Here is a 13,514-nt window from a genome sequence, read left to right on the forward strand (position 1 = left end):
GAATGCTGCAGAGTAAATGGCCATCGCTGCACTAAGAGGTCAGCCCGGGCCTGATCCTGAGCCTGGCTGGGGCGGGCCCCCTACTGCGTAGTAGACGAATTACAGGGTAAGGGCGAGAGACAGGGGGAGGAAGGAAGGGCGTCGCCTAGCCACTCCATTTTCCAAGGTTTGGGGACTCGATGGCCGCCATGCGGACTGGTATTGAATCAATAATGCAAAGCCCCGGGCAATTGACGATCGATCTCTTCTCTACTCTTCCCTCACTATTCCCTCAACTCCAGTCCCGACCAACTCACCCCTCCGCCCAGGTCATGGCTTGAACAGACAACTGGACTCCGTTGCTCTGTTCTTTTTCTTCTTCCTCTTCCTCTTCCTCTTCTTCCTTTTCTTCTCCTTAGACTGTCTCTCTCATCGTCATCTCCTTGTCCCTATAAATCTCCCGTAATCAATGCGATGCGATCCTTGCTTCCACCCGCCGCCGACTTATGACGACAGCAGCAGCAGGCCTGACAGATCCTCTACGAATTGCAGCAACCGCCAGTGATACAATAGCCAACCGGACACAATAGCAGACGGACTGCGCCGCCTTCTCTCCTTCGTTGCTGCGTGTTGGTGCTTTGTATGGTCCTGTATTTGCGGTTGCATTGCGTTGCGTTGCGTTGCGCTGCACTGGCCTGACCACCTGCTGGAATACGGACGGAGCCAACTGACTGCGCAATCCTCCTCCACATTCCCCGTCTCGTCCGGTCTCTCCAACCAAACCTACCACCCTCCTTATTACGCCAGGGCGCGCGCATCGCATTCCCCGGTCCGCCTGGGGCCCATTGTCTTTGAAGGCTAAGACATACCTGACCTTCGTCCACTCCTTTCCTCTCACTTGGACATTAATCCTGCCCACCTTCATTCGCTGCAATCGAGGCAATCCGGCCTATTATTTGCTCCTGCAAACTCGAGACCAGACCTGCAGTTGGTGGCCCCCTTCGATTTCCTCGAAAATAGTCGAATCGTACGTCGCCTGGCAAAATGGCTCCAACGCCTGGATCGAGCGCAAAGAAGCAGGCGCTGACCTTGGCGCAATTGTCGACTTACGATGATATATTGACAGATGCGCTCGTTGATCACGTAAGTTACTGCTCCTCTTGAATAGTAGCAGTAGATGGTCTTGTCCGTGCGACCAGCAATATTTCTAACGATCATGTCATTAGGCCTACTACTGGACTACCATACCCAAGAACCGGCCCTCATACCACGCCTCTCGCGGTGTCAGAGAAGAGGACATCACCAAGATCGTTCAGACTCATGTTATTGTCGATCCCAATCTGCCTGTGGCTGAGGACAAGTTGCTCGCTAGCGATGGGCTGAAGAGATTCTACAATGGGCTACGGACAGACAAGGAAAAGGACGATTTCAGGCGCCACCTTCGCCGATATCTACAGATCTACCTCCCTGACTGTCCATTCGAAGTCAGCAGCACAAACCGGTACACAATTGTTACACAAGAGGCAAGCATTACGGCACGGCGGTATATCAAGCGTAACGAGACAGTCAAGTACCTCTCCGGTATCCAGGTGTTGATCACGCCAGAAGAGGAGGACGCTCTTTCATCACGCAAGAAGGACTTCTCTATTGTGGTCAGCAGCCGGAACAAGTGCGCCAGTCTTTTCATGGGCCCAGCCCGCTTCGCCAACCATGATTGTGGTGCCAATGCCAAGCTCATGACTACGGGTCAAGCAGGCATTGAGATCGTTGCAGTACGAGATATTGATGTTGGCGAGGAAATCACTGTGACTTACGGAGAGAATTACTTCGGAGAGGATAATTGCGAGTGTCTGTGTAAGACTTGCGAGGACAATCTGGCCAATGGGTGGAAGACCGAAGACGGCAATATATTGCTCACAAAAAGCATCGAGGAGGACATGGCCGCCCTCCAAGGCTACTCCTTGCGAAGGAGACGTAGGGAGGAACGCGGTGACTCTGGTTCTCGAACATCATCTGTGACGCCTGGGATTCGGCCAAAAGTGTACAAAAGCAAGTCGAAGAGGCTACTAGGTGATCGTGCCTCGACCACTGACTCAGGGTTGATCACCGCGCCGAATAGTCTTCAGAAGCGAAAACGCGAGATTGATGGTTTAGCCACTCCGCCAATCACGCCCGCAAAGAAGCAGAAGACGGCACATTTCGAGGTCACGCCCGTGGTCTCTCGCGCTGCTATTTCTCGAGGAAGTTCAGATGACGGCCAGGCGCCAAGCGTGTCAGAATCAGACTCCGCGAATGGCGAGACTGTGTTGACAGACGTGACAACCCCCGAAGAGGACCTTCCGGAACCAAGTCTTCGTGAGCCGCAATCGAGCTCAGCATACGAATCTTTCGAGGCATTGAAGCAGGAGCAGCCCCCGGATGCATTGGGCAGAGCAGCACTAAATTCAGTAGCCCCTTTCCTGAATGTTACGCCAATGAGTGAAGTTGCTCCTGTACGATCAGCCACTGAAAGTAGGTCTCGAGGATTGTCCATCAACGATCTGATTAACGATCCACCTGCGCCTACAACCCGGCCCAGCTGGATGGATCCGGTGGTCCCCCTGAGCGCATCTTCTCTTGAGTCTCTACCTGAGAGTTCCATTGCAAAGATAGATGGAGTGTCAGCTACTGGCATCCCTGTTCTAACACCGACCTCGTCAAATCTCTCAGTTGAAGTCACTGAAGTCGCTGAAACCATCGAACCTATGGAGCCGGCCATCTCACCCGTCAAACGAGGTCGGGGTCGCCCCAGAAAAGTGCCCCGTCCCGTAAGACAGGCGGTGGCGAGGGGAGATACTCCAGCGTCGTCTTCAGAGGAGAAGCAAGGCACGCCCCCACCACGTCAACGAATTCCAGGGGATTATACCCTCACGCCTCTTCTACTCGCGGAGCCTGACATGGCCTGGATCCATTGCACAATTTGCAACAATGCATTTGTCCAACAGAACGCGTACTACACAAAATCATCATGTCCTCGATGCGAGCGACATAGCAAGTTGTACGGTTATATATGGCCGAAAACCGAGCCAGAGGGCAAATGGGACAAAGAAGAGAGGATCCTCGATCATCGAACCGTGCATCGGTTCCTAAACTTGACTGAGGAGCGTGCTGCCAGAGGAAGAGCTCCCTTGCGACGCACAGAAACCCCTCTCGACGAAGGCGATTTCGAATTCGCTGGACCGAAATCAAAGAAGCGGAAGATCTCTGCAGCGATTGGCGATGATGAAAATGACGACTCGGCTTTAGGCCTTAGGAGGAGTAGCCGAAGGCGGCAGTCCAGCGGCAAGGCCGTCAAGACTCGCTAGAGAAGTCATAAGTAAAGCCACCTCACGGACAGAATTGGTATGATGGCTTGAAGTCAACTGAAGGTTCGAGGGGTGGTTGTTTTGGAGACCCCAGGAACGAGCGATCTAATGTGACGCTGGGAAAGATGAAGCATATTTCCTATTCCCTACAGCTACTGTTATTTCTTTTCCGGAAGCATCCAGGAAAGCATCTAGCATGGAAACTTCTGGCCAAAGAGACCAGAAGTCTTTGTATACTAAACTCGTTGGGCACAATGGACCCCTCGATGGATGGCGTTGGTTGCATTGGGCACAGCTCTTGATCGGCTTGGCAGCGTCAGTGTACATCAGGAAGGGATAATTATCTGTGCCAGCCACCAAGAACTTTGATAGATAGGAACCTGCATTATTCATCAACTGAATACCGCTATTGATTCGTCTCCAGTATGTTTTATGTGACTTCTGTTCCATGACTTGATCTTTGTGCAAAAACGGCAAGGCGGGACCCCTATTCGTGTGTTGGCAATTTCACAGTCTTGCCATGAATCTCGCCTTGGACATTGTTCTATATCGAGTAGCGCCTAGTATCTATCTTCATTGAGGCATCAGTAAGCCCTTCTGAAGCAACGAGCCAACAAAGGACTTGATCGCACGGATCGCTACATTCGCCATCTGGTCATCAGTGTCGAAAGCAGGGTCGAATGAAGCCACTGTTAGCGACAGCGGCACCGTCTCGTCCACAATCCTTTCCAGACAACCAGTGAGGTCCTCTTCCAGCAAGCCCCCTGGCGCAAGGTACTTACTTGCCCTGCCAGCAGACGGGTCCAAGCTGTCGAGATCAACATGCACCAACGTCTCGCTCATATTGCCTTTCTTCAGCTTGAGCACCTCCCCGAGCCCCTTGTTGAAGTCCACCTTTTCTTCTGTGCTTCCCCAGATGACGTCAAAACCAGCCTTCTCTACTCCAGTCCGTTCTGCTTCGGTGACATCACGCATGCCAATGTGGATGAGCTGGTTAAGGTCGAGGGCTCTGAACCCTGGAATGGTCTTCAGAAGAGCCCGCCAGCACTTGCCTGCCATCATACTCAGAGGCATCGAGTCCCAGTAGCCACTGATGATGGTGTCAGGCGTGTTCAGGTCATCATGCGCATCTTTGTTATTATATCAGCCTATTTTCCGGAAAGGTTAGAAAAGAGATCTATTTACCAAACCATATGCAGCTTGGTGGCGCCTTGGAAGCATACTCTGATGAGCCGCAAAGACCAGCCCAAACGCCCACGCTGGCGGTGCAGTTTCCGGAGCAGATGATTGGGAACGACCCCGAATCTCGGGCTTCCGTGACTGCAATGGAGGTGCGCCTGAGCAGCTCAAAGCTGCGGCCGATTTCGCCCTCGAAAGCGTCGACCGGTTCGAGCTGCTTCTCTCGAACCGTGACGCCGAGGTTCTCGAGTGCGGGTATCAGGCCGAGAGACTGGAGCCGGAGCGGCCCTGCTCCGACGGCGGCGCCTCGCACGCCGACGTGGTAAGGCGAGAATATCAGTGTGATTGAGCTGAGGCGTTTCGCCATGGTGAGAGTGATGCTAAGATTGATGCGTTCAAGTGGTAGTTGAGCAATGTTCTTTCTGCACCACATGTCATAATTTCATGAGTCAAGTGTCATTGACGCGCCTTTGCTGCCTTATAGCCTAGTGGCATGTATGAAGCCTCAAGTTGAAGAAGCGCATTTGCGCAGAGAAAAACACCACAAAGCCTTGGCATCCCAAGGCACTCTAGTGGGTGATACATTAAAGCCTTCTTTTCTCGGCAAGATCATAGTGCTATATTTCAAGCATTTTGCGGTTCGATTAACAGAAAAGGGTAGCGTCCAGACTGTCCGTAATGCCGTCTTATTACTGCGCCGAGCTATCTAGCCAGCCTCTCACTGTAACTTCGAGCATTACTATAATACATAAAAGAGATTGATACGCTGCTCTATTAACGAGTTATCTTCATCTTACCATCGCATTTTATCACTCTTTAGGCCCGCTGATACCAAGCAATATTCAAGGCTTCCAGTCAGTGATTGGATCATCTGGAATCAGTGTAATGGTCGTCGATAGTGTGATCGCCGGTGGTGTGATGACAGGAGTCAGGAAAGTCACAAAGGTTGACACAACCGTTGGTGTTGGTCCGCCGACACTGAAGATGGTCGTGATTGTCCTGGTGATGACGGTAGGGTTGCTCCCACCAGCAGGTGGAGGACTGTCTTCTGCTATGGATACACATTGCGAGTACCAGGGGCTGCCAACTATGTTAGTCTAAGCTTAACCCTCCAGGCGCATTGTTCTCACTTCTCGTCGCTTCCTTTGCAATATGCGCCCGTCGGGCATGCTGTTGGACCATCCCAGGTACGACCACCACCTTTGTAGAAATTGCTGGTTAGCTGACCTGAACATCTGAAACGCATTGTCGAGCTTACATTGGCCGTAAAGACTCTGACTGGAAGTTCTCTGCGCAGATGTAACTCTCGAGAGTAGAAGAACAGCTACGAGAAGTACGGATATCATGTTGGAAGTCATGGCTCTGTGGTACATTTTCAGGCTACAGGTAGGGTGGAGCGTGGATTCTGAGCAGATCTGTTCGCAACTCTTATATGAGGGCGACTTGCAATATCCACCAAGAAATGAGCTAGAACCAGGAATCTGTCCTTGAAGAGGAGGCAGTTCCTTCCTATGATTATATATAGCTTCTTGCAGTGTACTAGTTCTGGGCGTGATTGAGGTCATATAAAGTCCAAATTGGTCAAGCATTGCACGGTGAAAAGGAAATTGCATGTGGCGTAAGAGACGATATCTGTTTAATAGATCCAAGATGTGCTGTTATGCTTGCTTATCGGTGTGGGTTTAACCGCGTCTGCCCGGTGAGGTGTATAGAATGAGGTGCTAAGAATGGAAATACTAGGATGACGAAATGAAGTGCGGAATAGTGGGAGCTGCTCAGCAAGGTCTTAAAAGAGGAAATAAGGCAGACTAGTCAATGCTGATGATATCTTCAGGAAACTCACAACTGTAAGTATATTTTGCTGCACGCTCTTTAGGGAAAGGGCTTAGAGAGTTGCATGTGTTATTAAACTTCAACCACGATACAAAGCTTGAAAGCTGTAGGGCATGTTACCTACGTAAGTGAAGTCAAACAATATCTGTTGTGAAGTGCCTCGTACCTGTGACTCCTAAGGAATAGTTCGTCGAAACGGATAGCTTATCGTTGGACTAAATCATCATTGGCGGCTATAATTATACAGCCAAGACCGAGAATTAACAGTCATCTGTGAGCTGTAGGTACAGTCTCCCCAATTCGATGGTCCCATCCATCTGGATAATATCAGAGCCTCAACCGGAAGCCCGGGTAAAGCCTACGGCCGACGATACCGCGTCACCACTTCACCAGATTTTCGGGATCGCCTCCGGAGTGGCGGATTTCTCACGCTGTAGGCGAGATCATGCATGTTGACGTGGGAGGATGACCACATGACCATGAACTACTGCTCTATCACTCGTAGTAACTTTTTAAGTGTCTACCAGCATGATGCCTGAATGACTACAAGACAGTGACCAGTACAAGAAGATCTCAGCAACTCTTGACAGGAATCTCTATTGCCTCAACGGACAACAATTTCTGAATAAAAAAATTTCCAGACCTGACAACTATCCTCGGCAGAACGTTACAATTGCAATCACCGGACCCAGAGTATCGTAAAGATATTATGCGGATATTCTGAATTAGCTGAGGTTTAAGTGAAGGTTCGGCTGTAATTCGGGGTTTATTGGAAAAAGGGATGGGGTTTCTTTGTTGTGTCGTCAAGAGTCATAACGACCGAAAACGTAACTAAGTGGTTGAGTTAAACACAGCCAGCTTTCGCGAGAAATGGACAGCCTCTTTGTCTACGTTATTATATAGAGCCAAAATTCTTAATTGACCGTATTGATGAGGAACGTTTGCAACTACTCGGCGAGCGAATCGCCTCTACAGATTGTTTGTATACTCAATGTTCCGCCTCGCCGACATGATTGAATTTCGGCAGGTAGCAGAGATTTGTCGAGAAGCCGAAAGGGTCATAATCTGCATACTCCGTGTGGCCATTATTGCAGGCGCCATCCGCCACCATGGGCTCGATTTTCGCCCTCTGCCGGAGGTGTTGAGCTTCTTAGTATTCCTTGTATGCTGTTCTTATATAAATCCAAGCGACGACAGCCTTTAACATAAACATAGGTCATCTCACACATGGTGTTCGGCATTGGCAGGAGTATGGTAACCTGGGTGGTTAGACTCTACCACAGGCTCTTCTGTGTGAATGGGGTGATACATAGCTTCCTCCGCATTGTGCATGATGCCGCCGTTGCGCGTCTTCACGAGCTTGAAGCTGAAATGAAGGAGAGTGCAAGGGAAAAAGACGAATTCCAAGCAGGGACACCGGAGAATGGCGAGTATTGTGACCGACATAGCGAGCAATATCCTGCTCTTCGCCATTCGCCAACCACGGAGTTTCCTCTCAATCCATTCTGCGACTGAAGCACATGACAGGTAGGGAAAGTACAGGGATTAATTTGTGTGTGTTTATATAAATTGAAAGGACAAGCCGCTAGGAGCAAGACCTCTCTAATACTTAACCAAAATTAGGCCTTCTCCCTCTTCCCCAACCACTACTGAGGTGCATGCCATTGGAGTTGCTGTTGACCTCTAGCTTCTCACTGTTTTTCATTTTCGATTTCAAGACTTGAAAGGATGTGTCTCAACCATGCCTAGCAAGGGATCAAATCACCTAGCCTAGCATTCATGGTCGATGCGAAACATAGACAACACTCGTGGTAGAGGAGGCCTGCTTGAATGCCAGGCATTGCGGGGCTCTGCAATGAGGCTAGGTACGGCTAACGAGAGATTGTCTTTCTGTTCTCTGGGGAAATGGGTGTTAGCATCGGAATTATTGATCTGAACGGAATTACATGCACAATGGCAATGAAAATGTGAGCGTTTTAGTACTGCATCCATGGAGGCTGCCAGTACGGAATATTTTAACATCAAGTCGGGCCAAAGAAGCCCGAGTACACGGAAGTAGTGTGCAGGCGGGCCGCGACGGTGGGGAGGGGCGCCGCCGTTTAACGGCTGTCAGGCAACGGCCCCTTCGGGTCGCTACCAACCTTGTTCACCAAATGAGATCATCGAGCTGCGAGGTGACTGTGCTGTCATTGCTTCGCGACCGGACTACGACGCGAAATTCATTCATTCACTCAGTCATTCTCATATCAAGGATCTGAACCCTTTTTATCTGACAAAACGTCCCGATAGGTCTCAAAATTCTCTCGGCAGATTCTGCTTCTCATCCTGGCCAAGGACCAAGATGGGAAACCGCACAATCACCGACATCCTGTCCCTGCCGCACGATACAGGCAGCATCCCACAGCTTGGTTTCGGCGTCTACAAATCTCCTAGAGATGTCGCTACACAGTCCTGCCTGACGGCTCTCGAAGCCGGCTACCGCCATATTGATACAGCGCAATTATACGCCAACGAGGAAGAGGTCGGCGAGGCTCTCAAGCAGTCACGCCTCGCCCGCAAAGACGTCTTCATCACCACCAAGATCCTCGACCCCGCCGGCTCAGTCGACAAGAACTACGACAAGTGTGTGGAGAGCATCCAGAAGCTCGACAAGGACGGCTATGTCGACCTCTTCCTTGTTCACAACCCTAAGTGCGGCAGTGAGAATGTCAAGGAGATGTGGTTGGCGCTCGAGAGGCTGCATGAGGAAGGCAAGGCCAAGAGCATTGGCGTGTCCAACTTCGGGATCAAGCATATCGAGGACATGAAGCCGTACGCCAAGGTCTGGCCCCCGACGGTCAACCAGATCGAGGTATGTCGCTTCTCACTGACAAGGGGGACTAAGTCGCTCTGCTGACAAGAAGACAGCTTCATCCGTGGTGCCAGCAGAAGGAGATCGTCGAGTACTGCGAGGAGCACGGAATTGTGATCGAGGCATATTGCCCGATAGTCCGGAACAAGAAGGCCGATGATCCTACTCTCAACGCCATCGCGAAGAAGTACGGCGTCACACCTAATCAAGTCTTGATTCGATACAGCCTCCAGCGCAATTGGGTGCCCTTGCCAAAGAGCGACAGCCCAGATCGAATCAAGATGAATGCGGATATCTACGGGTTTGACCTCTCGCAGAACGATATGGCAACTCTCAATGGCTTGGACCAGGGAACGCCCGGAGCCATTTCCAAGGCCGTTATCAACTCATGACTTGCCAATGAGGGTATGCAACTGTAGGAACAAGGAACTCATATACCAACATTGAGCTAGGTGACGTAGAAAAACACTGGGGAATGAATAATTATAGACGGAGAGACTTCGGATCAGAATCTTGCTTGGCTGTCAGTGTCTCAGTCTCACTCTACAAAGAGTGCTGGAATGTGAAGCTACCCCGCGTTGACTCCAATTGCTGCAAATGACCCCGCAGTGGAGGAGAAGCTGCTGTGGTGGTGACATATATCTGCCGGGACTGTATACCTAGGTAATTCGACCTACTCGCTATGCTGGCTGTCCCTTTGTTTATTACTGGAACATGGTGATCTTTCTGAGCTTCTTGATGACTATGAAACTCCCCAGCTAAATGATAAAATCATTTTTGAATTTTAGAGCAAATAATGACGTTCAGTAGAGTGCTGATATGATGGGACCCTGATCTGATCCTCCAACCCACCTGCCTCACAGGGCCTAGTGAAGTTCTGAAGACATCATCTTTTGCGGCTCGACTCCGAGCGACACAACTTCTTCAAACATCAAGATATTGAAGAGACGAATCTTTTGGCTGCGATGAAGTTACTCCTTCTTGTCACTTTTTTTGCGAGCCTGCTGGTAGGAGATGTAGTCGCCAAAGGTGATCAGCCATCTCATGACCCGAAATATCACAGGTTGCCGCCTCTTAGGGCACAGGCAAAGATTCAGAATGACTGGACCCAGCAGAGACGTACACAAATTCCCGCCCTCCTTCAAAAGTACGGGGTTGATGCTTGGCTTGTAAGCTCGCCATCTCATGTCAATTGAAGCAATACAACAGTCTTACGAACAATTGCAGATGAGCCAGCGTGAATATGCCGAGGAAACCGTCTTCTGGACGCTGAAGTCAGCGACCCAGTTCTCCGCCCGCCGCCGCACCACCACGCTCTTCCTGGCCAACGCCACCGGCGACACGCCAGACTCGTACACATGGATCGACAACACGCCGGGCGTGTGGGACGAGCTCAAGGAGATGCTCGAGGCGCAGGACCCGGCCACCATCGCGCTCAACATCGAGCAGGACATTGCCTTCAGCAGCGGGATGCACGCCGGCGAGTTCCAGGCGCTGTACGCCGGCGTGGGGCCCAAGTGGGCACGGCGCTTCATCACCCAGCCCATGCTCGCCGTCGAGTACATCGCCACGCAGCCCGCGGCGCGCATGTCGTGGTATCCCCGGCTGATGGAGACGGCGTGGGCGATGATTGACGAGGCGTTCAGCGAGCGGGTGATCACCCCGGGTAAAACGACCGTCTCGGACGTCGAGTGGTGGCTGCGGGAGCGCATCCAGGAGTATAACTACACAACTTGGTTCCAGCCAGATGTGACAATCATAGATGAGTACTTTGAGATTCCTGGTAGCAACCCGGGGTTTCCAAATGGTCCGAGGGAGGTGATTGAGTATGGTGACATGTTGCATGTGGACTTTGGGGTGACTGCTCTGGGTCTGAATACAGATACGCAGCACCTGGGATATGTGCTTCGTCCAGGCGAGACGGAGGATGACATTCCCCAGGGACTCAAGGACGGCCTGAAGAAGGGAAATAGAATGCAGGATATCGTCAAATCAAATATGAAGGTTGGGTCAACAGGAAATGACATCCTGGCGGCATGTCTGGCACAAATGAGCGAGGAGAGAATCGACGGCCTGGTGTATTCCCATCCCATTGGCGATTGGGGGCATTCGGCGGGCACTCTAGTCGGTGAGCGATGCCCAAACGTGCACTTCTCACGAAGAAGATGAATTGACATTTCCTGGCAGGTATGACGAATCTGCAAGACGGCGTACCCAAGCTTGGAGATCTGCCACTACTGCCCAAGACCTACTACAGTGTGGAATTGCTGGCGAAGCATTTTGTCCCCGAGAAGAACGCCACGTATGTGTTCCCTCTCGAAGAAGACATTCGCTGGGTGGACGAAGAAAAGGGATGGGACTGGGTTTATGGCAGACAAGAGCGTTTCCACCTGGTCCACACACCAAGCAAAGATGTCCTCAGGACCCAAGGAGATCTCTGATAAGGATTATGTGGTTGGGTTTTTTTTTTTTTTTTTTGTTGCAAAATGCGTCCGTTTATTAAGTCGAGACGCTGGATCTGGGAAGTTCGAGGTTGCACTAACCCGACCACGCAACGTCTCCAAGTTCATTGACTAGGCCTGCTCAGTACCGTGATTGATAAAAGATATAAATTGGCTGAATAATTGATCAATGCGAATCCCCTTTGAATCCCACGAGCTTCTGAGGAGATGTCTAAGAAGTCGAGAAATTGGTCCCTAGGCACAAAAGAAGCTATGACCATCTCGGCATTATTGCCTTGCGCTTCAGGCACGACGCTAAGCTCTGGAGCTGCTGCGTTAGCTCACTCACAGCTGTCCCTCTCGGCTTAGCAGATCTCCCACTTTCTGCGGGTTCATCACATCACAAGTAGAGTCGGATTCCTCCATTGTGCCGCTATATTATTCTCTCTTTCGTGCAAGCCTCCTGCCCTTGTCTCCTTTGTCGAATTGACATTCATCACCGTTCTTTTCGTACTATTTCGGTTCACAAGTCGAGGATCCGGTGCGCCAATTGATTGCAACCACCGACAAAGCTGCCAATCGCAATTCATCACCCCCAAGCCAGATCGCATTCGGCAATGGCCGACTTCACCGAGGAGTTTGCTGAGGATGTTCCCAGCACTGAGGACCCCAGCGGCGATGTTGAGATGGCTGAGGACAAAGAGGAGACTGCTAATGGACAAGCTGCGCTGCCCTTCCCCGACGACGACATCGCGGACCCCCCTGCCCCCCGTGTGACCTTTCTCAGCTACCTTGCCAGCCCAGTTGTCACCCTGCTGGTTGGCAATGGCAAGGAAGAGACGATCCTCACTGCCCATCAAGGTCTGCTGACCACAAGCCCCTACTTCCGAGAAGCCTGCGCCCAGTTCAGCGATGACGGAAGTGTGAGTATTCACCTAGTCTCTGTTGGCCCTGTCTACATTGGCAGGTGCACCTAATCTCATGATGTGATTACTGACAATTGGCTCTCAGCCTCGTCAAATTGAACTCACTAGCGACGATATCGATGCCGTTGGCTGCTTCCTCGAATTTCTCTACACCGGCGACTACTTCCCCAAGAAGATCCCCGGCCAGCGCCAATTGGAGGCCGACGACAGCATCCCTAAGGTGGATGAAACTGGAGACCAGCTCCTTAAGCATGCCCGTGTCTACACGCTCGCCGAGAAGTTCCAGCTTCCCGGGCTGAAGAACCTCGCCAGTTCGAAGATTCACTGTGTCAACTCCACGGCCAAGGGCGAGATCGCGTACGCCAGATACGTATATGCCTTCACCCCCAAGGACGACACTGCCATTCGTGCTCCGGTGGCCAACTTCTGGGCCACGCGGTCGCATAGCCTGCGTGCCGAAGCCGAGGAGGAGTTCCGCTCTCTGTGCTTGGAGTACCCCCAGTTCGGTTACGACGTTCTCAGTAGGTTCCTCTGCGCCTCGGCGATGCTTTGTAGCCCCATGTATCTAACCATATGTAGCTCGTGTCCTCGACGAGAAGCTCAAGCGCGAGAAAAACGACAAAATGCATCCCGCCGCCGGAAGCGCCCGCAAGCGAGCGCGCCACAGCAGCAACGTTGCTTGAACCGACTTTCGGCAGAGTTTTCTTGTTCATGGAATCGAAAAGGTTGTTTGAGTATTGGAACTGGACGGCGTTATGGAACTTTCGCAGTCTTCTTCTCGCATTAGTTTGGCTGTCTACGGCTCTTTGTGGCGGTGCGGTTCTGCAACTCAGACGAAGCAAACTGGATGGCTCGGCGCAATTTGACGGCGGGTGCAACCGTACCTGTCTTGCTTGCAACTGTGTTAGTATATAATGGGTGCCGGTATACAGAGACGAGACGCTCTGTGTTATGGATACGG

General features: G+C 51.4%; 5 protein-coding genes across 5 annotated transcripts; 4 read left to right on the forward strand and 1 right to left on the reverse strand.

The window, feature by feature from the left end:
* Window positions 1-1,023: 1,023 nt before the first annotated feature.
* On the forward strand, window positions 1,024-3,323 carry UCRPA7_4749 (putative histone-lysine n-methyltransferase set9 protein; the record flags this gene model as incomplete). The annotated part of the gene is made up of 3 exons (XM_007917300.1): window positions 1,024-1,122; window positions 1,206-2,426; window positions 2,964-3,323. 3 exons carry the CDS (start codon window positions 1,024-1,026, stop codon window positions 3,321-3,323), a joined length of 1,680 nt encoding a protein of 559 aa, XP_007915491.1.
* A 573-nt stretch (window positions 3,324-3,896) lies between these two features.
* Window positions 3,897-4,869, reverse strand: UCRPA7_4750 (putative arginase protein; the record flags this gene model as incomplete). Its single annotated transcript, XM_007917301.1, has 2 exons — window positions 3,897-4,453; window positions 4,509-4,869. The coding sequence occupies 2 exons, from the start codon at window positions 4,867-4,869 to the stop codon at window positions 3,897-3,899; spliced, it is 918 nt and encodes a 305-aa protein (XP_007915492.1).
* A 3,807-nt stretch (window positions 4,870-8,676) lies between these two features.
* UCRPA7_4751 (putative aldo-keto reductase protein) lies at window positions 8,677-9,578 on the forward strand (the record flags this gene model as incomplete). The annotated part of the gene is made up of 2 exons (XM_007917302.1): window positions 8,677-9,186; window positions 9,243-9,578. The coding sequence occupies 2 exons, from the start codon at window positions 8,677-8,679 to the stop codon at window positions 9,576-9,578; spliced, it is 846 nt and encodes a 281-aa protein (XP_007915493.1).
* An 835-nt stretch (window positions 9,579-10,413) lies between these two features.
* UCRPA7_4752 (putative xaa-pro aminopeptidase family enzyme protein) lies at window positions 10,414-11,627 on the forward strand (the record flags this gene model as incomplete). Its single annotated transcript, XM_007917303.1, has 2 exons — window positions 10,414-11,314; window positions 11,374-11,627. 2 exons carry the CDS (start codon window positions 10,414-10,416, stop codon window positions 11,625-11,627), a joined length of 1,155 nt encoding a protein of 384 aa, XP_007915494.1.
* A 617-nt stretch (window positions 11,628-12,244) lies between these two features.
* On the forward strand, window positions 12,245-13,236 carry UCRPA7_4753 (hypothetical protein; the record flags this gene model as incomplete). Its single annotated transcript, XM_007917304.1, has 3 exons — window positions 12,245-12,550; window positions 12,639-13,074; window positions 13,133-13,236. The coding sequence occupies 3 exons, from the start codon at window positions 12,245-12,247 to the stop codon at window positions 13,234-13,236; spliced, it is 846 nt and encodes a 281-aa protein (XP_007915495.1).
* Window positions 13,237-13,514: the final 278 nt, after the last annotated feature.

This window comes from Phaeoacremonium minimum (genome assembly GCF_000392275.1).
Source record: "Phaeoacremonium minimum UCRPA7 unplaced genomic scaffold PA7_03_scaffold_363, whole genome shotgun sequence".
NCBI classification, from domain to species: domain Eukaryota; kingdom Fungi; phylum Ascomycota; class Sordariomycetes; order Togniniales; family Togniniaceae; genus Phaeoacremonium; species Phaeoacremonium minimum.